We start from the raw sequence: 24,564 nt of genomic DNA on the forward strand, positions 1-24,564 counted from the left end.
CTGACTGTGGAATTAAACTTCAAAAGCATTATGCACACTCAGTTCTATGAAAGTTGACTTTAAAATTCTTTAAACTCCATGGTGAAACAGTAGTATAGAAAAAGTAAACACAAAACCCAAGACACTCATGCACCTACTTTTATGAAGGCAGCAAGGCTATGGTTTGCATTTTTTGAAGCCTCTGGATTGTCTCTGTACTTCTGAGTAATGTGTGGCATTAACATATTGACAACGGTTTCAACTGCATGATGGAAGGAAGCTGAAAACCTCTGGTTTCGCAACAACTAGTAAAAAAAAATTCAGACATGCACTTAATATGGCTTATAATGATAAAATACATCAGAAAACTTATTTAAGGTAAGATAAAAAAAATACCTGACAAGGAAGGAAGAATGAAAGTTTGAAATTTTTTTTTTGTCATTATAATTTAAAAGAACATTTTCATTAAATTCAAGATCTTCCTGAGCCATTTTGAACGGAGGGGGGAAAAAAGTTCACTTGGTTGAATGAAAATATTGTGTTATTAAAAATTCAAACAAGCAAATCTTTTCTGTTTGATGGAAAAACCATATGCATACAAGTTTGTAAGCGTTAAGTATTAGTATTGCTCTATACTAAAATACTTCTGATAAAAGAAGCTAAGAATAAATGGGAATCTCAGAGTTTTGCCTGTTTTCCTTTCCAAAGCAGTACCAGCTTACTCATGCATAGAAGTTGCATTTTAATACTCCCTTTTCTGTCATGAAAAAGATTTTGCTGTTCTGCAACTATATTTTTTGTAACTCCTGCAGACTTCAGCCACTACGAAAATTTTCATTCGTGATTTTTTTCTTTCTCTTTCTTATCAGTCACTTCAAATCTCAGCTCTCCAAGCTTCAGCATCTTACTCCCTACGTTTCTAAGTTTCCGCTCAGAATTGTTTTCCCTTGCTTTTAAGTTTTTTAGCTTCAATTGGCTTACCAGATTTCTTCTACGTTCATGATCTACTTGTTTCTGGTGACTGTGCACATTATATTTATCAATGATTTTATCAACTGGTATTGCTCATTGAGTTCTCTTCAGCATTTTGCCTCTGTAGACCCTCTTTATTTCACCACATCTTATAGTCTTCACTCAACTGCATTTTGTCTAAAGGCTCTTAATGACTGGTGGGGTGGGGCTGAAGGAGAAGCTGGCTTAGACAAAAACTGTTTTAACTGTACACTCATTCTGCCTTTTCTTTATGAAAACTGTCAAATAAACATATCCAAGTGCTTTGAATACTTTGTTACTTGTATACTTTTCTGAACTAAACTGAAAGCGACACTCCTAGGCAGAACAAGACATGATTAAAGAACAAGAACTACATGAATCAACAATTATACAATTTGCTCTTTGTGTCTGAACTGTGCTCCAAAGTCTCTGGTTCTATCTTTTTGAAAAATTAGGTTGCTAAATGTTAAGGCTGAAAAGATCCCTGTATAAATATCAACAGCATTCATGAATGATATAACATTTACAAATTAAATATTTCCAGTGGTAGGTATGCTAGTCAATCGATATTTTTGTAAGTCAGCTTTTACTGGACAGTATTTCTTTCTAAATATCATAAAAATCTTGCTATAGAAATAATTTTGCTACACCTGTAAGTGCAGCATTTTATCCAATCTCCTAAGCAGGAAATACCAGAATAGGTTCTGTTTGTTAGTTTAGCCAATAGGACAAAAAAAAAAAGCTAGCACAGTAATGTTTGGTATTTTGAGGAGCTCTAAAACAAGAAGTGATGTCTGGAAATGAGAATACTTGCAAACAAGAGGTGAGCTCTGTTCTTTTTCTTTCACATCACAGAGAAGATGACAGTGAGGTTAGTTCTTAAAAGATGTGAAATTTTTTTAACATCTAATGTGGAGAAAACGACAAAAATCCACGATGAAGTTCACTCCAGCAGGTGTTTTTTTTTTTTTTAGCAATGAACCTTATTTCATAGTACTGCAGGTGAGGAATGAGAAAGAACAGTGGATGCCCCATCCCTGGAGGCATTCAAGGCCAGGCTGGATGTGGCTCTGGGCAGCCTGGTCTGGCGGTTGGTGACCCTGCACATAGCAGAAAAGTTGAAACTAGATGATCATTATGGTCTTTTTCAACCCAGGCCATTTTATGATTCTATGATTGATTCTATGATTCTATGAACAGCAGTTCAGAGCAGTATACAGGAGCGCACTAGAATCTAAAAAGTGCATGTTAAGAGAATTTGTTCCTATTGAAGAGTTGAACTTGAATTTGAGTTGGGGGCAATCCCAGATATGTCTGCAGACTTGGAGAAGTCATTGAGAGCAGCCCTGTGGAGAACAACTTGGGAGCAGTGGCGTACTTGCAGCCTGGAAGGCCAACAGTACCCTGGGTTGCATCAAAAGAAGGGTGGCCAGCAGGGCCAAAGGGAGGTGGTTGTACCTCTTTACTCTGCCCTTGTGAGCTCCACTGTTATCTGGGCCTGAGAACCACAACACAAGAAAAATGTGGAGCTGCTGGAGCAGGTCCAGAAAAGGTCCACAAAGATGATCATAGGGCTGGAGCATCTCTCCTACGAAAAAAGTCTTATGAAGTTGAGCTTGTTTAGCTTGGAGAAGAGAAGGTTCCAAAGAGATCTCATTGCCACCTTCCAGTATTTAAAGAGAGCTTATAAACGGGAGGGAGATCAACTTCTTACATAAGCAGGTAGAGATAGGACAACTGAAATGGTTTTAAACAAATGGAGAGAAATAGATTAAATATTTCACTATGAGGGTGGTGAGGCACAGGAACCAATCCAATTGCCTAGTGTGCAGCAACCCTGCCCATGGCCAGGGAGCTGGAACTTCATGATTTCTTAAGCCTTCCAAGCCATTCTGTGATTCTGTGATACAGAATAGAAACAATCTGAATCTAAATGAAGTTCAATAGTAAACTGGTACAGCAAGGATTGTAAACAAATATAAAATGGAAAAATATTTTCCAGTATCAAGTTTAGTTAGTTTGTTTTAAATTAAGTATGATTACTATACACTTCTACAGCAACATCTAAAAGTCCTAATTAAAAAATACAGCAACATTTTGGTAGTTTCAGTGCTATATATGAAAATCTCTACAGCAGTCTCTATAGCACCATCTTAGATTTACATCTATAGAACTTACTAATATCTATGAAATCACTGTGCTTCTTTATAGAATGAAGACTCTTAAAAAGTGAAAAGTGCCATCAGTATTTGGATCGCATTTTTGTGGTCTACCTAATTCTTTCTGGCAATGTGGAATCATAAATAAAATGAATCAGCAGTCAGTACTTTGAAAATTCATGTTTTCTCATGAGCAATATTTGCTCAGTCTGCCTTATTTATGATCACGCTGTACCAAGTAATCAAATCTATGTATCTATGGCATCTGTTGCTGACATACTGTTCCTTTACCAATTTGTTTTCCCCAAAATGAAAATCTTGTTAAATTGAATTTGTTCCTTAGATACATGTGCTGGTGCTCTCCAAATATAATTTGTTTGTAGGATCACATGGGTCAGTAAAGGTTCATCAGCTCTGAGCAGATGAGTCACTTGTGGAAGAAATAAATAACAATAAAACTTTTAGTAATGTGAACTCTCATCAATGGTAGCCATGGCAGCTCACCATGTAAGAGATGCAGATTAATGGAGAGAATGCTAAAACCACGGACATTGGTCCAGTCATTCTGAGAAGTGAGTTGCATTTCTTTTCTATTTGTTTACACAGATTCCTCCTTTAAAAAAGATTATATTCTACCATACTTATTTTATCTACCATCTGATTTCAATTTAAAAATAGAATCATTCTTGAAAGAAATTTGTAATTAAATTAAGGGAATGGGTTTTCATGAGAACAAGTTAGTGGTTTCTCTGTAGCTTTTTTCAAACCAGTGTGCTGCTGCCAAACTTGTGAAGATTTGTGTAGGTCTGTTGGTATCAGGAAAAATTATATAAATTCTGTTTAGTACACAATGTCATTGTTTTTCCAGAATATTATGTACCAAACCCAGCTTATGTCCTCTAGATAAACAAGCTTCACACGTCATGTTTCAAAAAGCTTTCCCAGCTACACCACATTATGGTAATTAGAAAAATCACATCTGCTCCAAGTTGAATATAAAAAGTACTGACAGGACTGCCAGGTAAGTAACCCCTGAAAAACCTTGCATTTTTCATTTCATTTTTTATGCAAGTGGGAAGACTAGAAGGATAATGTTCACCTTCGTATGGTGAAAATTTGTTTGGCTAAAGCTGTTAGAGTTGAAGCTGGCCAACAGTGTGGGAGACCATAAAAAAAAGATTTTTTTTTTTTTTTTCCTAAAAAAGTGAACAGAAGGAGGACCAGAGAGAACACTGGTCTGTTACTTGATGAGAATGGTCACTTTTTAAGCAGGGACACAGAGCTAACTGATGTCATTGTGAGACCTCTCAACTATTTTCCAGCAGTCTTGCAAATCTGGAGAGGTCCCAGTTGACTGGAAGCTGGCAAATGCTGTTCCAATTTTCAAGAAAGGGAAGATGATCCTAGTAATTATAGGCCTGTCAGTCTCACTTCAGTGTCTGGTAAAATTATGGAGAAAAATACTCAGGGAGTTCTTGAAAAACACCTGAAGAACAGTGCAGTCACTGGTCACAGCCAACATGAGTTCGTGAGAGGCAAGTCCTGTTTAACAAGTTAAAGTTCATTTTATGACAAAGTCATCCATTTAGTTGATTAAGGGAAGCCAGTTGATGTTACCTTTTGGGTTTCAGATATTGTTTCTCACAGTATCCTTCTGGAAAAACTGTCCAGCATATAGATAGACAAAAACATATTAAGATGAATGAGCAATTGGCTGATGGGCCCAGTTAAGAGTAAATGAGTTTGCTTCAGGCTGGTGGCCAGACACTAGTAGGGTTCCCCAGAGCTCCATTTTAGGGCCAGTTCTCTTTAACATTTTCATAAATTACTTGGATGTGGGCATTTCCCCTATATTCAGCACTCGTGAGGCCGCACCTCGAGTACTGTGTCCAGTTTTGGGCCCCTCACTGCAAGAAAGATATTGAGGCCCTGGAACATGTTCAAAGAAGGGCAACAAAGCTGGTGAGGGGTCTGGAACACAGGCCATATGAGGAGAGGCTGAAGGAGCTGGGAATGTTCAGCCTGGAGAAGAGGAGGCTCAGGGGAGACGTCATTGCTCTCTATAACTTCCTGAAGGGAGGTTGTAGTGAGCTGGGGGTCGGCCTCTTCTCTCGTGTCATTGGTGATAGGACCAGGGGGAATGGTTTCAAGCTACGGCAGGGGAGATTCAGGCTGGACATGAGGAAGTATTACTTTTCAGAAAGGGTGGTCAGGCACTGGAATGGACTGCCCAGGGAGGTGGTGGAATCACCGACCCTGGGGGTGTTCAAGGAAAGACTGGATGTTGCGTTGAGGGACATGGTTTAGTAGGAGCTATTGGGAATAGGTGAATGGTTGGACTGGGTGATCTTTTAGGTCTTTTCCAACCTTAGTGATTCTATGATTCTATGATTCTGAGCAAGTTTGATGACGATAATAAATTGGGAGGAGCTGCCGACTCTGTTGAGAATGGAGATGCCTTCCAGAGAGATCTAGACAAATTAAAGAGCTGGGCAATCACAAACCACATGAGGTTTAATAAGAGCAAGTGCTGGATTCTGCACCTGGGAAGGAACAGCCCTAGCTATACACAGAGATATGGTGGATGCAACACTGGAGAGAGTGCTGCTGAAAGGGATCTGGGAGTCATTATTGACAGCAAGTGTGCCTAGACAGCCAGGAAGGACAAGTGTATGCTGGAGTGCATCAAGCATGGATTGCTAGCAGGTAGAGCAAAGTGACTGTCCCAAGTGCTGGAGTTCATGAAGCATTTGGACATTGCTCTCAGACATTTGGTCTAATTTTTGTGTGGTCCTGTGCAGAGCTGGGAGTTGGACTCTGTGACTCCATGAGTCCCTTCCAACTCGGAATATTCTATGATTCTATGATTTTATTTCCAATATCATCTTTTAAATTATACAATTCTAATTCAATACCAGACATCTCTGGAAATTTTCAACATTAAATAAAACGAATGTTTTCTGCTTTATCAATTGTTCATTTCCATTTAATTTATTAATTAAATAATATAATTAAGTAATTATAAACTCAAAATATACTGCCATGAAATAAGAAATACCTAATTCAAAGAATGAACTGAGGTAAAAACTCTTTGCTGAAGGAATATCAAATCAGTAAAAGAAATCTAAATTTGTAGATTCTGCTGTCTCTGAACAGATATCACTGAAGCAGAAAAAAAGAATATCTGAATAATTTGCTGACTTTGTTTAAATTAACAGCATTTTTGTTGACTAGTAGTTGACAAGTTTTGTCTTTTTGCTAGAAATTGTTAGGAATTTCCTAACAACTGTTCAGTTAACACATGAGCAAGAAGTCTGATATCTTAAATCCAGAAGGATTCACTACACTACGTGCATAGAAGCCCTCTTGTGCATATATTTGTATTTTAAAAAAATCCTAAACAAGATACTTGTCATAGTTCCCTAGAGAGTTTATTTGAAGCCAGTGATAAAGGCTTACTGTGTCAATATGTAGCACTAGCACCACCTAAATGCCTTGTTCCACTACCCAGCTAAATACCTATTTCTAGATCAAGCAGCCTTAAAATACAAGGTTTATGGTCTTAAACTGCATTTTCCAAGTCATTTAATACCACAGCTACAATGCAGCTCACAAAGAGCACCACATATTTTTGGGTAGTTGCATGGGAACTTGAACTGGTGATTGAGCACCTGGTAAAGAGGTGTGGCTAAGCTCAGGGAGCACAGGCAAATTATTTGCATCTGTGCTCTTCAGATGGGTGTTGTGTAGTCAGAAAGCCCCTTCATCAGTTGGGTGAGTTCAACTGTTCTTTCTGTCATGACTATTGGCCTACCAGTGAAATACATGATTTGGTATCACCAAAAGCCTATCAGAAGCAATTTTACTTCTTTGGGAGCAGAACAGCACTGTTTGCATCAAAGTTAATAGTGTTGACTATCACCTCCAAAGTCACTGCACCACAAATATTAAATGATCTTACTAAAAGGTCTAGTGATTTATGAAGATCCTTCTAATAGGGAACAGATCAAAGGACTTCTGTCCTTTATAGTTTCCTACATAGCCCTATAAATTTTTCTCCGTTTTCTCCTCCTGCTTTGCTCTCTCTGTCTCTCTCCTTTTCTTACAGTAGAAACTATATTTTAAAAATCTTTTTCTTCTAATATGTAATAAAAACGTGATGAAAGAAAGAAGACACTGCATACATTGCTATTATAATAACTTCATTTTGCAGAAGTTGACATACCTTCACTTTAGAATTTTCTATCAAATGCTGAGCCATTGATTTTATCAGAACTTCAAAGAAAAACCATGAATACTGCAGAGAAAAGAAAATATTCTGTAAAATTGACACATGCATTGAACAGTTACTTCAAAAAAATTTGTTCCTAATTTTCAGTTACGATTAGATGAGATCACACAGTAAAAAGTATAGTTCAATATATACCTTAAGTAGCTTGTTGCTTGTAAGGAAGTCAGCAGATGGCTTCAGAATTGTTGTCATTGACTTTGTCAGTTCTTCATGTACTGTCTTATACTCAGAAGCAACATAGGGTTCAGCTTTATAAGCATACTTCGGGAGGAAAAACAGAACAGAATAGAAACTGTGACATAATGTGAAACAATTGAAGTTAAACAGGTACATCTATATATATACATATATACATATACATATATATATGTATATATATTTCTTTTAGAGTTTATTTACTTTTAACTGACTTTTGAAACTTTGCCTACCTTGACATAAGACCTTAAGTAGCTATCCAAGCCTTCTTCATGACACTGAGCAACAATATGGATAATGACCCTAAATAGAAGTCAGAAACAAAAACCTAGTAAAATATCATAGAAACACCTTGAATGCAATAGAAAAACATTATTCAGTTATAAACCTGTGATAAGCCAGTCATCATTTAAATTCTGTGTCGCACTTCAAATTCTTTACCTTGTCACATTGACTGCAACTTCCTCTTGGGTTGCTCTAGTAAGAACCCTAAACAACTGGTTGAGAACAGTTGGCAGGAAAGCTATCATCACATGGCCTTCCATAGCATGAAGACTCTGAAAGAAAGGAACAGTAGTATCATTACCTTGTAACAGGGACACTATAAATCACAAGTTCTGAAACTAGAAAACTGACCGCAAGTCTTCCAAAAACTGTGTTATTTAATGTTGTTGAAATGTAATTACAAAGAAGACAATTGAGAAGTTTCCAACATAAATGTTTGGTAAATATTTTCAATGTTCAAGTAACTTAAATTGAGTTTCATTAAAAACATTTTTAGAAATGTTATGTCAACTTTTCAGTTTACATGCATACTACTTACTGTTTTATTTAAATTATTAACTGCATAACACAGCAAGGTTAAACCTACACTCTAACATACTTTGCTGTTTCATCCACGAATGCAGACACTTAGCAAATAGAAATTCCACAAAAACATACAGATTGCTTACCTGTCACTGCATTACCTGCAGTGATAACTGTAATAGAAGTTATACTTGTTAGTCATTCTAATTTGTCTTGCTATGTAGTCCCAAACTACATAATTCTGGAAACTAGAGACTGGTAACTACTAACAATTCAACTTCTTCAAGATATGTTGTCCATTTTGCATATGCACAGACTTGAGAGCACAGACTCTTTGCAGTACCTACAGAAAAAGATTTCACTTGGAAATCCTCTGCTTTATATCACATGCAACATATGTCTGGACGATTGTCTACACTTTACAAGTCAGTATATGGCAATTCATCCTACACAGTTTTATGCGACAAAATTTTCTAGAGTTAAAAGTCTGTTGGGGTCAGAGGGGAAGCACATTTGCTGAACATGCATATGGACAACATATTTCAAACAATTTCATTTATTGTTAAGTTGCTGTTTGTCTTTGAATGTTTGCCTATATGCACATTCAGGACTTGAAGCAGTCTTCCTTCCTACAAGCACTTAGATTTCCATTGGAAACAACAGCTGTGCTGTGCATTATGTTTTCTGTAAGCCTTGAATATCAGTACAGGGTAAACATGTGAATAGAATTTCAGATCACACTTTTGTCCAGAATGCAGACCTTTTTGGGTAGGGTGCTGTTTTAAATAAAACTCTACCAGAAGTTGACTTGTAAGCTGATGATGCCTTTGATTATCCAGTTACACTGAGATGGCTAGTAGCTGTGCCCCTTTGATATCTCTGGCAGCTGTGCAGGGAACTTCAAGAAAATACATCAACTTCTGAGACATTATTAAGTGATGTTTGGACTCATAAAATATGAAGGAGAGCATATTAAAATCTTGAGTCAGGTGAGTTTCTGAAATTCTAATCAGAAATGTTAGATGAATTTATGTAAAATATTGTTAGGGAGGGGAAGAACAGATAGAACAAACAGGAGAACAGTTGTCATGTTCAACTCAGCCACTTTACCAGTGGCACAATATTACTGATGTAGTGGAGGAAATAAATATTGCTTGCTATTTAAGATCTCTGTGTGTAAAAGCAAAAAGTATCTGGCCCCCTGGGAGGCCTAGCTAAACAGAAATTTGGCCTGCAGGAACTGAGGATAGCAGTAGTTTGTATTTACCACAGAAGATAAAGGTAGCAGTGAATAAAAGCAAGTGGAACAAAGTCTATATGATGCATAATGTAGTGATGTGGGACACATTCAACCAGTGTAGTGAGAGCATCCATGTATTTGATGACAAGCAAGAGGTTTAAACAAACTCTGCTGTTGCAATATTCTGACCCAGGGATTTTGCCAAAACATGATCTAACCAAGACACTATACACCCTTGGTAGCACCTGCTGTCAGGTATACCTATAGTGTCCTGAAGTTTTAGGGAAGGGGAGATTGCTCAGAACCAGGATTTTGATGTAACCAAGATCACAAAGCAAGTACAGTTGAAGTGGTGTACCATATTCAATATGTTAAGTTCTTACATAAGTGTAACAGACAATCTAGTTTATGAACAGATGGCATTTAATTACATGAGCTCTCGTGTCCCAGAAAACCTGGAGTTACTTGTGATACCTGATGTGGATTGTAAGATGACTGAATTTGGGATTCCACACTAAAAATATGGCCTACTTGGTAAAGACAAAATTGCTGTGGGAAGCGTGTATTCTGTTGATCTAATCTTAAGAGAACTATAGACATGACACTTGTGTACTCCTAAACAAAACTTAAAAAAAAAAAAACCACAGTTACCAATTCCTCTCCATTCTCATGTTTGAATTAATTCAACAGCCATTGGTGTTCTGAAATTATCAGCCGTAATGCTAACCAATACCATCTCATTTCCTTATGGTTTCGTCTTATAATACACATTCATCTGGTCTAGGAAGCATCTTTTCTTCTGTCCATACTTACATATTCCATAAATGAGACCTAGATAATGTCTGAGGCTCATAGGTTTTACAAAAGTATAAATCAATAGCATAATCTGTTATCCAGTGCCATTTTATACCTTGAGATATTTTACAAGTTCGGTTCCTAGTGCACGAGCTCCAGATTCAGTTTTCTGGCAGTACTGAAAAAAATTATGCAAATGCTGGTCCTGAGAATGACAAAAAAGAAACACAAATTAAACAGTACTTAATACTGCTTCCCATAATTCTTAACAGAACACATTAGAGTGTGTATATATATGTAAATTCACATTGGTGTACATAATTTTGGAAGCTGTATCTAAGTGTGCTACTTCTGAAGACTAACTTTGTCTCCATATAACATTGGAGCACTACTCCTATGAAGAAAAGCTGAGATAACTGGGCTTGTTCAGCCCGGAGAAGAGAAGGTTCTAGGGGGAACCTGATGTGGTCTTCCAGTACTTAACTGGAGGGAAACCAAATTTTCACATGGGCAGGTAGTGAAGGGACATGGGGGAATGACTTTAAACTGAAAAAGGGGAGATTTATATTAGATAAAAGGAATAAATTCCTCACTATGAAGGTAGTGAGGCACTGAAATGGGTTGCTCCAAGAAACTGTGGGTACGCCATCCCTGGAGGTGTTCAAGGCTAGGTTGAATGTGGCTGGAGGCAGCCTGATCTAGTGGTTGGCAGTCCTGCCCATGGCAGAGGGGTTCCAACTGGGTGATCTTTAAGGTCCCCCCAATCCAAACCATTCCACACATGTTTTTAAACACACGTTTCCCTCAATTTTGATTATCTATTTTACGAGTAGTCATAACAGGACTCATTGATTTGCAACACGCCACTAAATATCCTGCAGACAACTACAACCCCTCATCTAACCAGAAGACTCAGATTAGAATGGCTGACATTAGGCAACTGACTCACAGTTCAACATTTGCTGCTTTTCACAGCTGATGTAAAAGAAAGAAACCATAGAGGCAGTCCAGGAGGCAAGAATGGTAAGACAGCAGCATATTGAATTTAACAATCATACATTATTCCTAGAACTCTAATTTGTTTTGTAACTCACCTGAGTATACACAGTTGACACTAGATGAGTGGATATTTTTAACAGTTGTTTGCCTCCATCTACCCATTTAATTTCAGGACCAGAATGCTGAACACAGACATGTAGAAGTAAAAAAAAAAAAAAAAAAATAGCAGTATTACTAGAGTAAGACAGTGCTTTCTTATAGTGACACAATTTTTTTCTATACAGGTTGAAATGTGTACAATGAATAAAGTCATTTAAAAAAAAAGAAAAAAAAGGAAAATTATGCAGGCAACATTACCTAAAGCATTTATGAAACTCGAATGTTATTTTCTTTGTTTTGGGGTTTTTCTTGTTTATTCCAAGTCTCACTGTGGTTTCCCTACTGGCCAAGAAAATTACTTTTAAGTCTCAGAATTCATGTCTCTCCTAAAATCGTGCAGAGAAATTTTTGGCTACAGAGAAATAGCTACTAATTTTCAGAGAAAGTAACTTAAAAAAAAAATTAACTACTGATATGGTTTAACACGGGTTACTGACAGGGAGCAGGCAGTGCTTCCTTTCCATTCCATTTGCAAAGAACTGAGACTGGGAAGGCTCAGCTGTAAATCCTGATAATCAGAGAGAGACTTTACTGCTAAAATTATGGCTAATCATCTATGTCCTGACCTCCTACACATGGATGTGATCAGAGATGAACAGCAGAGGCATAAAGAATAAATATACCTACAATATGAAAAGATGAGAGATGTGAAGACATCAATGGCTGGAAAGCTTACAGTAAAGTTTAAAAAAGAAAGGGTGGCAGAATAGGAGGAGAGTAGCACCTCTTGATTTCAAGCCTCTTCCTCCAAAATGAGTCAATTTTCTATCTGCATTTCATTCACTTCATCAAATCTCCTACCACGTTTTACATTTTGTATTCTTCTTTGTTTTCTTTTTAATACCATTAATTTTGCAAGCTTTCTGCTTTGAAAAATACAACCATAAATTTTACTAGTGAAGTATAAAGATCACAAAAATTAAGATGTGAGAATAATACTTTTTCAGGAATAAAGGACTTACTGAAAGGAGACAGCATGAAATGCTAAAAAAAATTTAGTAAAGGACTTCAGATTATTTGCATATCTTCATAAGCTGAAAATAGTTTAATATATTTAAAAATTACTAACTTCAATTATTACTACAAAACGAAACTAACCCATTTCCTAAATACATCAGCTAAATAACAACACATGTAATCACTTAACACTTTAAATTAAAAACTACATTAGCGCAGGTGGATTCAAATTCTTTTAAAAGTCAGAATTTAGTCACAAGTTTTGTGTCCAACCTGTGTTTGAGGGGTTAGTTTTTTTGTTGAAGTCAGATGTGCAACTTTGGCAAAACACTCCATTTCAATTATAAAAGAAATAAACTTCCACTAGAAAGTGAATAAAAATATTATCAGATTCTGGAACTACAGTTAATCCTTCTCTCCATGTTGTTTTGTTTTGTTTTTTAAATAAGAGCGATTTTATATACCATACCTTTCCAACCCCCACTTCTTGATAACTAAGATAGCCTGATGGAAGATTTGCTGACACTGGAATGTGTTGGTCATTTGTCACCACTCTTCCATCTTTTATTAGTGGAAGCCAGGAATAGCCAACTATAGAACATGAAGGAAAAATCATTTTAAATATGTTATGAATCTATTATATAAATCCTTACATACACCTCTGATACGCAATTCATAAACCAGAAAAAGTCAAATAGCCAAATGAACTGAACTCACACCATTAGAAATAATTGAAAAGGCAAATAAATTGTCAGTATGAGTTTGAAAATATTTTCACATTGCAGACATTCGAAAACATTTCAAATAGAAGAAATACTTAAAGAAATCTTTCACAGAATCACAGAATTGTAGGGGTTGGAAGGGACCTCCAGAGATCATCGAGTCCAACCCCCCTGCCAAAGCAGGTTCCCTACAGCAGGTCGCACAGGCAGGCATCCAGGCAGGTCTTGAACATCTCCAGAGCAGACTCCACGACCTCCCTGGGCAGCCTGTTCCAGTGCTCCGTCACCTCACTGTAAAGAAGTTCTTGCGCACATTTGTGTGGAACTTCCTATGCTGCAGTTTCCGGCACACCCAGGGACACCCAGGTCCCTCTCCGCAGAGCTCCCCTCCAGCAGGTCATCCCCCAACCTGTACTGGTGCATGCAATTATTCCTCCCCAGATGCAAGACTCTACACTTGCTTTTGTTAAACCTCATCCGGTTTTTTTCTGCCCAGCTCTCCAGCCTATCCAGGTCTTGCTGAATGGCAACACAGCCTTCAGGCGTGTCAGCCAATCCTCCCAACTTCGTATCATCAGCAAACTTGCTGAGGGTGGCCACTATCCCCTCATCAAGGTCATTGATGAAGATGTTGAACAAGACCGGACCCAGCACAGACCCCTGAGGAACACCGCTGGTTACAGGCCTCCAACCGGACTCTGCACCACCAACAACGACCCTCTGTGCTCTGCCAGTCAGCCAGTTCTCAACCCACCTCACTGTCCACTCATCTATCCCACACTTCCTCAGCTTTGTTATAAGGATGCCGTGGGGGACAGTATCAAGTCAGTCAATAGAATATAATAAAAAAATATCACCTAGATCAAGACAACAAAACCATAGCTTACAAGATAAACACACCGCATAAAATCTCCCCAGGAAGTACTGAAAGTAAACCATTAGCAGACAAACCTTGTGTTTCAACAACATCTTTCTTCTTTGTACTCCCTTTGCTTGAATTGTCACAGCTGACGTGGTAGAAGGTGAACAACAAATGATGCTTTTCATGCAACTGAGTGGGCAACTCTATTTTAATCTGAAACACAAAGAATCACAACCTTTGTGTAAGCCTAGAATAGTGACAGGTCATACTGGTTGCATGGTCCACCACAGAAGAATCTCCAGTTTCTATGTTATTTGAAGCAAGATTCAAAAGTTACACGTATAAAACTTGCAAATTTTTATTGCAGTGAAAGACGGTGGAGGGGGGGGAACGGACGGACTCTAATTTACTGAAATCATTAGCAAGACCTTCATAATGCTCAAACCTTTTCTAGTATTTTTGAAACTTCCATAAGACAGTAGAAATGACTTGAGAAAGGTAATTTACCTCATCGTAAAACTCTGGATTTTGGTGGTGATGCAAAACAGCAGCAAACGCACTTCTAGTAAATACTGGTCCACCTGGTCTACCATAGATACACTAACAATAGGGAAAAAAAAGGAAAATCTCAGATAAATATTTCACCTAGACTTTGAAATACTGTACGTTGCATTGCAATCTTAAATAAGAATTAGTGTTTTGTAATGTAATTTTAACTGTCAAAAGTACTGATCTTTAAAAAAAATAATCACAAGTTTAACATAGGCACATACTAGCAGTAATTAAGAACAGGTAACTCATTGAGTCTAGTTCATCTCTTTTCAACTGTGAAATTTAGATAAATGCATTAAACATTAAATTAAATTGCTATGAAGTTGACAATATGAAGGATTGAAGCACTCAATCAATGATTTGGATGAAAAAAAAAAAAAAAGGCAGGTCATTTGAAAATGCCTGCCTTTCATTCTTGTTCCCTTTGCAAAGATAAGATTACATGTCCTGTAGCCTCCTTGCTGTGCAGCAGACTGAACACAGTGGTCTCACCTCAGGACTCCTATGTTTTTTCTACTTCCTTTCTTTCAGGCACCTACTTGTATACACTGTGGCAGCTCAGTAACAAATAGAGTTTGGTTCTGTATTTCATACAAAGCTTTATTGTTTTGTATTGGAATAGGCAAAAAACACTTGTTCTCTATAATTTATTCTTGCAGTTTTTGTTGATATAAATAAGTAAATGCCCTTTAGTATTCTTTTATTTCAAAATCAGGCAAATCATGTAGAAGTTAATTCTATGCCAAATGCCAAGAAAGACAGAAAGCTGCCATCTCAAACTAGATAAATCAACCAAGTATTATCACCCTGCTTAGCTAAGTCTTCTGTATTTTCTTTCATCAGTCACAAAAATCAAAGACTAACCTTTAAAGGCAAAGAATCCTCTTCATCAGAATCCTTGAACTCAATGCATACTGCAATATTTCTAGCCTAAAGAAGTATTTAAAAACAAGAACTCAAACACTTAATTGGAAGGATCATCAAAGAAACATATTACATAAACAATCTTAATCAAACTAGAAAAAATAATACAATATAGGTTTGCCTATACTCACCTTTGCAAAGGACTTTTGACTGTCATATTTCAAATGCTTTGGGTAAACATAAAGATGATTGTTGTAGATGGTGAACGGCTGAGTGTGTTTTGGTATACAGGGAACAAATTCCTCTATTTCAAATGTTATTAGTGTCTTGGTACTGCTTTCAAACTGTTTCATGGGAATGTATGATGAATTTACATAATCTGAAAATATATCAAAAATCAATATAAAGCTGAAGTGAAAAAAAACTGAATGTCTATTTAACATCACTTATTAATACTTACTTGAAAAATCTGGTGACACATTATCAATTGTAACATCCAAATTTCCTAAAATAACAGGAAGCTTGGCCATCTTTTCAGGTCTACAGAAACGGAGAAAAGCAGACAAAAAAAACACACAAAAAAACAGAGTTGGGCTAAATATGCAAAGCTTTCAGAAATGCCAGGAAAAAAAAAAGATAATAGGAAACAAGCAAAAGTAACATCCTGAAACTACTGCAGAGGAAGCAGCTGCTAAATTTTCCCCAAAGACTAGCCTGTGCTATAAAGCCACTTACTCTGTTTGGAGTCCTGATTCTTTCTCCAATAGCTCAAGCCTTAGATGTTACAATCTCTTACCAAAATTCCTGCATGCAGTTGCACAAACAAGACACTAAAATAACCAAAGGTATTTCCTTCATTTGCAAAGTGAAGTGCTGCAGCAGGCAAATTTACTGCATTAATTTCAAACTCAATATCACTGCAAGCAATTTCAATGCCACGTAATCTTCAACGAAACACTGAGAAAGTTGCTAAATTGGAGTTAAAATACCTCTTACAAACCTCACCATCTTATCAGATTTGATAAGTAAGTGTGAAACAAAGAAGCTGTAGGAAATGTCTTTTGAGATCTGTGATTGTTGCCTTTTGAGATTGCTCAAATTGATACACTTCTAGCTAACTGTTGCACAACAGAAGGAAATGCTTTTGTAAAGCAATTAGAATTGCTCTAATAAACCTAAATGTTTCAAGCCTTCAATGTTTGTTCAACTTCCATATTTGAAGTGAAAACAAATATATACATCAGAAGATGATCTTCAACTGAAGCATCTAATAACCAAAACATTTATTTATAAGATAAAGCAAGAAAATGGAACTTACTTCCTGAAATCTGCTAACAATTTCAGCATGTCTTCATTTGAAAGCTTATTACTGTCTTGTCTGAACAGAGGAGAAAATCTTGCATTTTTGTCCAGCATTCCTGAGGCATCTTTAAATAATGTCCTGAAAGTCAAAATTAGCTTTCAGACGTGTTAACACAAGTGTTGCAATTCTCTTGAAGAAATGCCTTTACTACAAATTAGAACACGTTGTACCTTCCTTTGTACCAAGTATTTAATACTCCTTTCATTGTAAGGGAGTTTTAATATAACCTTTTAATTCTCAGTAAAATCAAAATGTTAACAATGAAAAACAGTTCTCAATATTCAATAACTTGAACAATAATGTGATGAAACTTTTACCTCTTTTCCTATTACAAAGCTAAAGTTTGTTTGCTTTTAAGAAATCTTTGCGTACTTCAAAGTAAAACAAAAACAATGTTTATAGCAGATTACGTTTTAAAGGGACATGCAGAAGATAATGGTAAAGAAAAGCTAGGAAGATATATAGATTGGCAAGGTCTGTCCTTACCTGGCTGCCCAGGCAAAAGGCATTCTGTATTGACCTAATCTCTGGCATGCCTGCTTAGCATTTTTCAAAACTTTCTGTGCAACCTGCAAGTGACATAAGAAACAGCCATGTTTTTTTTCACCATTAGTGTACAAGAAAAACCCACATATGAAAAGTGATATAAATCATATGAATTAAAATACCTCTTAACTGTTCATTCCAGGTTCAGCAAGGCCTGCTGATCTCACATTTCAAGTGATTTGATTTCAGCCTTCTTTAGTATGTAAATTTTCAGTGATTGATAATCAGAAAAGAGGGTGAGTTGGGAAAAAGGGAACAAACCACCAAAGCAACTCACTCCAATTATAAAACCACTGTACATATTCATTAATACCAAATCAACATCTGAGGCAAATCTTTTGATTTTATAATATATTTTAAATAACTATGCTAACAGAATATTTAGATCAACAAATTAAAATTCTATTTTTCAGTGACAGAATTAATATCATTATAAGGAAAAAAAAAATGGCTAATAAGAAGAACGTCCCTGATTATATACAAAACTCACATGGAAGCTAGAGCAGAATTCAACTGCTTTTTAAGACAGAAATGCAACTCCAGACAAAAATAATTATTTTTCACCCACTTGCTCCCCTATTCATTACCCACTCAATGTATGAGAACACATTCCTGAAGATGAAATATTAAAATACCCTGCCCACGGCTGGAGGGGTTGAAGCTCAATGACCTTTAAGGTCCCTTTCAACTCAAGCTATCCTATAATTCAACGAAATTTGATGCAATATTTATATTTCAACTACATATAGCATATAAGAGAAGAGTTGTGTGAAGATCACACGGACAGTTTTAATCAAGTACATTGTAAAACTGCTCTCGTTAAAATGTTCGGTTTGTTTTTGTAAACTGTTAAGTGAACAAACTTCTGTTATGCTGAACCAACAAGCAGAGCTTAGAAACCCAGCTGTTGGAGATGTTCAACACAGAGCTGAAATATTTCAGCTGAAGTAGAACCTTCAGAGAGAGCAGTGAGTTTCTCTTATCAAAAAATCGGATTCCCACTTGTGCCAGTACAGAGCAAAGTATTTGTTAGATGCAGGAAAAGCCATCTCTGCTCTATGCTGCTGACACTGCTACTACTGCTATGCCCTTAGGGTCAACTCTCAATTATCTTTTCCTGTAAAAAGGGAGAAATTACACATAAAAGTACAGAACCTTGATAAATAATTACTTATTAACAACAAGAAAGCATTAAAGGGGAGAAGAACAAGTGATTTCTTAGCTACAGATTGTTTTGTTTCCATTTTCCCTTCTTGACTGGAGTAGTAATTCTGCTCATTGCACAGACATATGGGGGAGGCTGACACAGCTGGTCAGTACTGTTCTGCTTTTGTTTCTAATTAATTAAGGCAAACTAAATGTTCGATTGTATAAAGTTATAAGCAAATGAAAAGCAGAAATGGACAGCGCCAAGTTAATATAACAACGAATGTTCTTATTTGGTCATTCCTGAATCACAGGGCAATGTAATTCCAGCACTCGGCATCACATTTTGGAAACGCTTGGGCTTAATTAACCCTCCTGTGTGGCTCAGGCCCAAGACCACCAAAAAGCAGTAGCAGTTTTGTTTTAACTCAGTAACAGTATGCACTTCAAATACAGACTCCTAAAATACAATGCTGCTGTTTTCTAACGATAGCTACAAAAAGTCTCAAGTATTCCCGGAAAAGCAAATCAGTAGCCTGCTCTATACTAAGATCAAGTGAAAAATACAGTTTTTTAGATGTAGCTTAGCCAGAATTAAATCAGCAGGCCAGAACAATGCTCCCCTGGGGAGATTGAAAGTTAACCCTTCCTTTGTTCTTTTCACTAGCTGAAAACAGGAGATACATAAATAGTACTCACTGTTGCCCGAAAAAACCTTCTCTGTTAACATCCTGATCCAACTATTTAAGCATTTCTGTTAGCCAAAAAAATTAAAACACTGTTGCTCCAGTGACAGACAAGAAGCAGTAACTGACAACGCTTCTTGCTAGGATGTTTCCAAAAGTATTAAAATGGTACATCCTAGATCTCTGCAAACTTAAAATGTTTCAGTGGTTTATTTCCAAAGGCGATGTGGAGTTCTTTCCAACCTACAAAGCACTTTAAATGTAAAAGCAGTGGTTTAATGATCCCAATGGTTCTGAAGAAAAATAAGAGTGTAGATAGGAAAGCTACAGTATTGTATGGTCACTAAAAACCAAGCCAAAGTCAGAAACAATTATTATAGTAGATGAGATGCATTAACTAAGAGAGGCATATAGTTGATTTCTGACCTGTATTTAACATTTCATTGTTCAGTAGTTTCAACTCAATTTTCACTCTGAAGATAAATATTTCATTAAATCAGTCTATTCAAAGACACTAAAAATATATCAGTGTTGTTACAAAAAAGCTGAATAATTTTCATAAAAAAACGCTAGAAATGAAATTTCAATTAATAATAGTTGCTACTAATAACTAGAACTTACTATATCAAATCATCATCACCCATGAAGGAGGAAGTAGGTTTCTGACTAATACTTATTAATTTCAAACAATCTTGCCTCAGTATTTTTTAAGTGCCATGAAAGAAGATAACATACCTTTGCAGAATCTGAACTTTTCATGTATGGTTCAGCACAGTGTGTAATACTTCCCTGTAATACTTTTTCTATTCTAGCCACAAGGAAAATGTCTGGATGAGGACATGTGACTGAGAATATTCCCTAAAAACAAAACATGAGATAAATATAACCGGAAAATGGATACAATCTTGACATCACATCATGGAACACTATGTGAAGTATTAAGGAAAACTCTCCCTTTCTAAACAGAATTCAAGCCAGGTCTCAATAACACTTACCTGCTTTGGATACTGTAACATTGTTTCATAAGCGTCCTGAATCCTGTGTGAACCATCACCACTGCCATTCATCATTTGTTGAGGAGCGCTGCTTATCATGTGCCGTACTGAGTTGTGGTTCAAATCAACATGGAAATCTGCTGAAATCTTCCGATTGATTTTGATATCAAACAGTGATAATGTGACAAAGAAAGGTTCCACCTAGACATTTAAAAAAACAATGACGTGTCATTGCGGGCATCTGCACTACCATAAAAACATGTATGAAAGGAAGATAAGTATTATTTCTATAAACAAAGGGCCACTCCAGATAGTACTGACAAGGTGTAAAAGACAGCAAAAGAAAAATTTAACTTTCTACACCACAAGGAGATTTGTAACAAAGCCACTTATTGTATGATTTAGGCTCTCATTTTGATTTAAGAGCAGGAAAAAGCAATCCAAGTTCCTGAGTTAGAGTAAGAAATTTTGCCATGGAGAACAGTGTCAAGGAAGCATTAAAGACAATATTAATAGAAAATAATTATTTACATTTGTTGTTGGTCCTTCTTCATTTTCAGCAACACAGCTTTGCAAATTGAAAGATAAATCATTACACTTCACAAGTATTTTTTTTCCAAATTTCTCTTCAAATGGCTTCACTTCTGGTTCAATACCAGAAAAGTCGAGTTTCTTTAAAAAGACAAAAGAAAAGGAAATCTAAGTATGTTGGTTTTCATTTCAAAAGGATCAAGAGAAAAGAAAATAACATGCTTCCTTGTAAAAAGTCTAACCTGTGCATCTGGATCCAAGGCAAAAAGTTTAACTCTGCTTTCACTTTTCAGCTTGATTTCTGCTTCTCTGGTACTCTATCCAAAACAAGAAAACAGGTCTTAGTATCATATATTAAATGAAAATACTTCACAATTTCACTCCTTTTTCTTTTTTTTTTTCTTTCCCCCTCTGTGATGTTCAAAGCTTTAAATGCTTTTAATTCATACACTCTTCTCTCTCTGAACTACGAAACTCATATAATCATGGAATCACCAAGGTTGGAAAAGACCTACAAGATCATCCAGTCCAACTGTCCACCTGACACTAATAGTTCTCACTGCACCATGCACCTCAACACAACGTCTAAGCATTCCTTAAACATCTGCAGGGTCATTGACTCCTCCAACTCCCTGGGCAGCCCATTCCAGCACCAGACTGCTCTCTCAAGGAAATATTTCCTTATGCCCAGCCTGAAGCTCCCCTGGCGCAACTTGAGGCCATTCCCTCTAGTCCTAAACTCCTCCTTAGTTTATATTGCTCCATCACACCCAAGTAAAAAATGAGAGACAGTTCCTTTCCTCTTACATCTTTCTCAGTCACCAAAATATAAAAACCCACCAACACCAGCAGCATGGAAGTTTCCAAATTCATGGAAAGTACACTGCAGTGCAGCTCATGTAGCACATTCTTTCCTTAAACAATAAATAATCTTCAGAAAATGATTTAATTGTAAAAAACAAAGTATGAATGTAGGTTACCCATTACTTAGAGCTGCAACGAGACCATAATATTTCTCAGTAAGCAACAGGTTAGCTAAGTTAAGAAATGTGATCAGAGGCTCCCCCCTCAACATTTTTTTTGTTGTTTTCTTTTTTTTTCCTTGAGCTTTACTGCCAAATAAGTGGTTTTCCTGTGGGTAGATGAAAACAAAAACAAAAGCAAACCCAAACCTTCCAGAAGACAAAACTCCCACACAGAAAAGTTACTTTGCAGAGCTAGGAGGTACATCTATCTTGACCAGGATTTGTGGAGACCTACATATTAACATTAAAATAAAGGAAGTGGAACAAAATAGAAGGTGAAAACTGGTGTTATGCATAGGCTTCTTTTCCATAAAAAGGTCTTGTATGATTTTTAAAGTCAGAAGAGATTAGAAATGGGCATATCCCTGAGCCAAAATTAACAGGGTTGTAGAGTTGCCATTCCCAGAGCATAGCTAAACAGGAATACAAAGTCATACTTTACGGACAGGTATCTATCTTCGGATGATCCTGTACTAGTTTAAAAGGTTTTACCAAACCAAAATGCTCATCACTGACCATCAGCTGAATATCTGCATCTGCTTTGTCAGGTTGAAGAAACTTCTGATTTTCCTCAAGAAAAAAAAAACAAACAACGAACTACCAGCTCTAATAGCTCAAATCTTATTACAGGCCAATAATAATGATAAAAACCGACTTAAAGGATGCATAACAGAAGAGGAACTTTTGAGGTGTGATTTTTAATATGGAGGCTCAGTGGATTTAATTTACTATGATCTTTAGTGGGCACAGGAGAAAAAGGCAACAGTTGCTGTGGAAGACACGAATAATACACTCGATTCCAGCAGAGTACTGGCAGATTTTGCTTGTTGAGCAGCTGATCAAGATATACAAGACTAAACTGTGATGAAGCTTAAAGATGACAAGAAGCTAATGAGTACGTCTTGGAAAAAGAATTGTCAATTACAAGAGCTGAAAAGGAAGATGACCTAGTCATAAGAGCAAGATAGAAATTTCTTCAGCTAAAGCATATTAAGTGGTTTTAGATTTAAGTGTTTTACCCAGTAGGGACAAGACAAAAACCTATATATTTTTGATGGGTAGATTCATATGGAGTTGGTCAGAAATCAAGAAATGAGAATGTACTACATATACAGTCATCAACTCTCCCCATAGCTTGGCAGTGACTAATTCAATTTCCTCATTAGCATAACAGGGACAATGCTTTCCTACCTGAGAACATACTAAGAAACATAATGGTTAAGGAGGTGCTTGGCCACACTGATTATGACAGCAACACATGCATTTAAGACCAAGGTCTAGATTCTAGTTGTTTTTTTTTTGTTTGTTTGTTTGTTTTTAATATTTAATGAAGATTTGGAAAAAAAAATCTGTATTTGCTCTTGGTACTTAAATTGCAGATAAAAGGAACATGAGGTAGGTAGAACAGAGATTCAGCTATGTGTGTGCACACTACACGTTGAAGTGCACAGAACAATCTTATTTAATGTTATAAAATAACAGCTGTTGACTTGAAAGAGGAAGTTTCAGAGATTTACTCACAAGAGTTAAACATTTTCTATGAAAACTGTTTTTCCTCACTGTGAGATGCTCTAAAGTCTCCCTTGAAGGAATTTCTCTTTCTTCGTAAGGATACGGGGTCAATTATTGTGAGAGTCTCCTCTCAGAACCAACAACAATAATAAAACAACTTATTTAAAAGAAGGCTCAATGCCTTAAAAGTCTTCCATTGGTAAAAAAAAAAAAAAAAAAACCCACCAACAAGCCAAAAATAACAGTTGAAAAAACAATGCAAGAAAAAATAGAGGAGAAAAATCCTCAAAAGAAACAGCATTTATATAAAATAATCAAGTTAAGGCGTAAGTAACATAAAAATGCAAGCAGGCAGAAGTTTTCTTGTTCTTCTCAGGGGAAAAAAAGGGCTAGAAAAAAATGCATTCGAACAAATACAAATAGTAAATGTGAACTTGAATGGGAAAACCAAATAGTTTATTTTGAAGGAAACAGAAATTTAAACAGGTTGCATCCACAGGGAAAAAAAAAAGAAAAAAAAAAAGAAAAAAAAAAAAGCCAGTGCTTAAAGAGCTAAGGAAAATAACATGCTAGAAAAATATTTAGCTTAGAGGGTATGGAAAGGTTATGGAAACAGGAAGCAGCATTTTTTTACTAAAATTATATGCAGGTGCTACAGCCCTTCACACCAGAATTCAGACCAGAGGTTATATGGAACCTAAGTATTCTGATAGCTTCAACAATAAAGAAAGAAAACTCTTCCATACAGTAAGAACGTCTTTTTATATTTGTAACTGAAATTATTTTTCCATAGCCTCACATAACCATGCTGTTTGATACTTACAGCTCTTCCAAGGCAAACTTGATCATATGCACCACAATCCCAACTAATTTCCAAATGCAGCTATAGCTGGGGTTAACATAATAGTTTTTTGTATGCATGTACAAAGTTGATTATAATATGGTTATACTAAGAACTGCCAAAGAACCAGCTTGGGTGCTAAAAACCCGTTACTGTATTCTGAGTTTTTTGATGTACTGGTAAATAGTGAACATCTGTCTTACTGCTTGGTCTTGATTTATACCCTGTACTCCTTCTGGACTAGTGACTAGGTCAGACAGACCCTCTGAAAAGAACAGGAGAGCATTCTAAAGCATGAACAAGGAGAAAAGCTTCAAAACTGCAAAAAATAGTATGAAGCTTCGA

The 24,564-nt window shown here is 36.4% G+C and overlaps 1 protein-coding gene across 3 annotated transcripts in view; it reads right to left on the reverse strand.

The window, feature by feature from the left end:
• Positions 1–24,564, reverse strand: part of DOCK9 (dedicator of cytokinesis 9) — a 73,924-nt gene that overhangs the window by 22,227 nt on the left and 27,133 nt on the right. For all 3 annotated transcript variants that reach the window (XM_042866908.1, XM_042866907.1, XM_042866906.1), the window contains exons 10-28: positions 21,084–21,158; positions 20,842–20,982; positions 20,311–20,511; positions 20,051–20,173; positions 17,424–17,506; positions 16,893–17,015; positions 16,035–16,114; positions 15,766–15,953; positions 15,575–15,640; positions 14,666–14,758; positions 14,248–14,371; positions 13,044–13,165; positions 11,554–11,640; positions 10,575–10,664; positions 8,059–8,174; positions 7,851–7,920; positions 7,558–7,683; positions 7,357–7,428; positions 138–284 (exon numbers count right to left, since the gene is read on the reverse strand). In XM_042866908.1, coding sequence (XP_042722842.1) covers positions 138–284; positions 7,357–7,428; positions 7,558–7,683; positions 7,851–7,920; positions 8,059–8,174; positions 10,575–10,664; positions 11,554–11,640; positions 13,044–13,165; positions 14,248–14,371; positions 14,666–14,758; positions 15,575–15,640; positions 15,766–15,953; positions 16,035–16,114; positions 16,893–17,015; positions 17,424–17,506; positions 20,051–20,173; positions 20,311–20,511; positions 20,842–20,982; positions 21,084–21,158 — 2,127 coding nt within the window. The remainder of the gene's footprint in view (positions 1–137; positions 285–7,356; positions 7,429–7,557; positions 7,684–7,850; positions 7,921–8,058; positions 8,175–10,574; positions 10,665–11,553; positions 11,641–13,043; positions 13,166–14,247; positions 14,372–14,665; positions 14,759–15,574; positions 15,641–15,765; positions 15,954–16,034; positions 16,115–16,892; positions 17,016–17,423; positions 17,507–20,050; positions 20,174–20,310; positions 20,512–20,841; positions 20,983–21,083; positions 21,159–24,564) is intronic.

Source organism: Lagopus leucura, unplaced genomic scaffold, assembly GCF_019238085.1.
Source record: "Lagopus leucura isolate 7727_CA_CO unplaced genomic scaffold, USGS_WTPT01 Super-Scaffold_100001, whole genome shotgun sequence".
NCBI classification, from domain to species: Eukaryota; Metazoa; Chordata; class Aves; order Galliformes; family Phasianidae; genus Lagopus; species Lagopus leucura.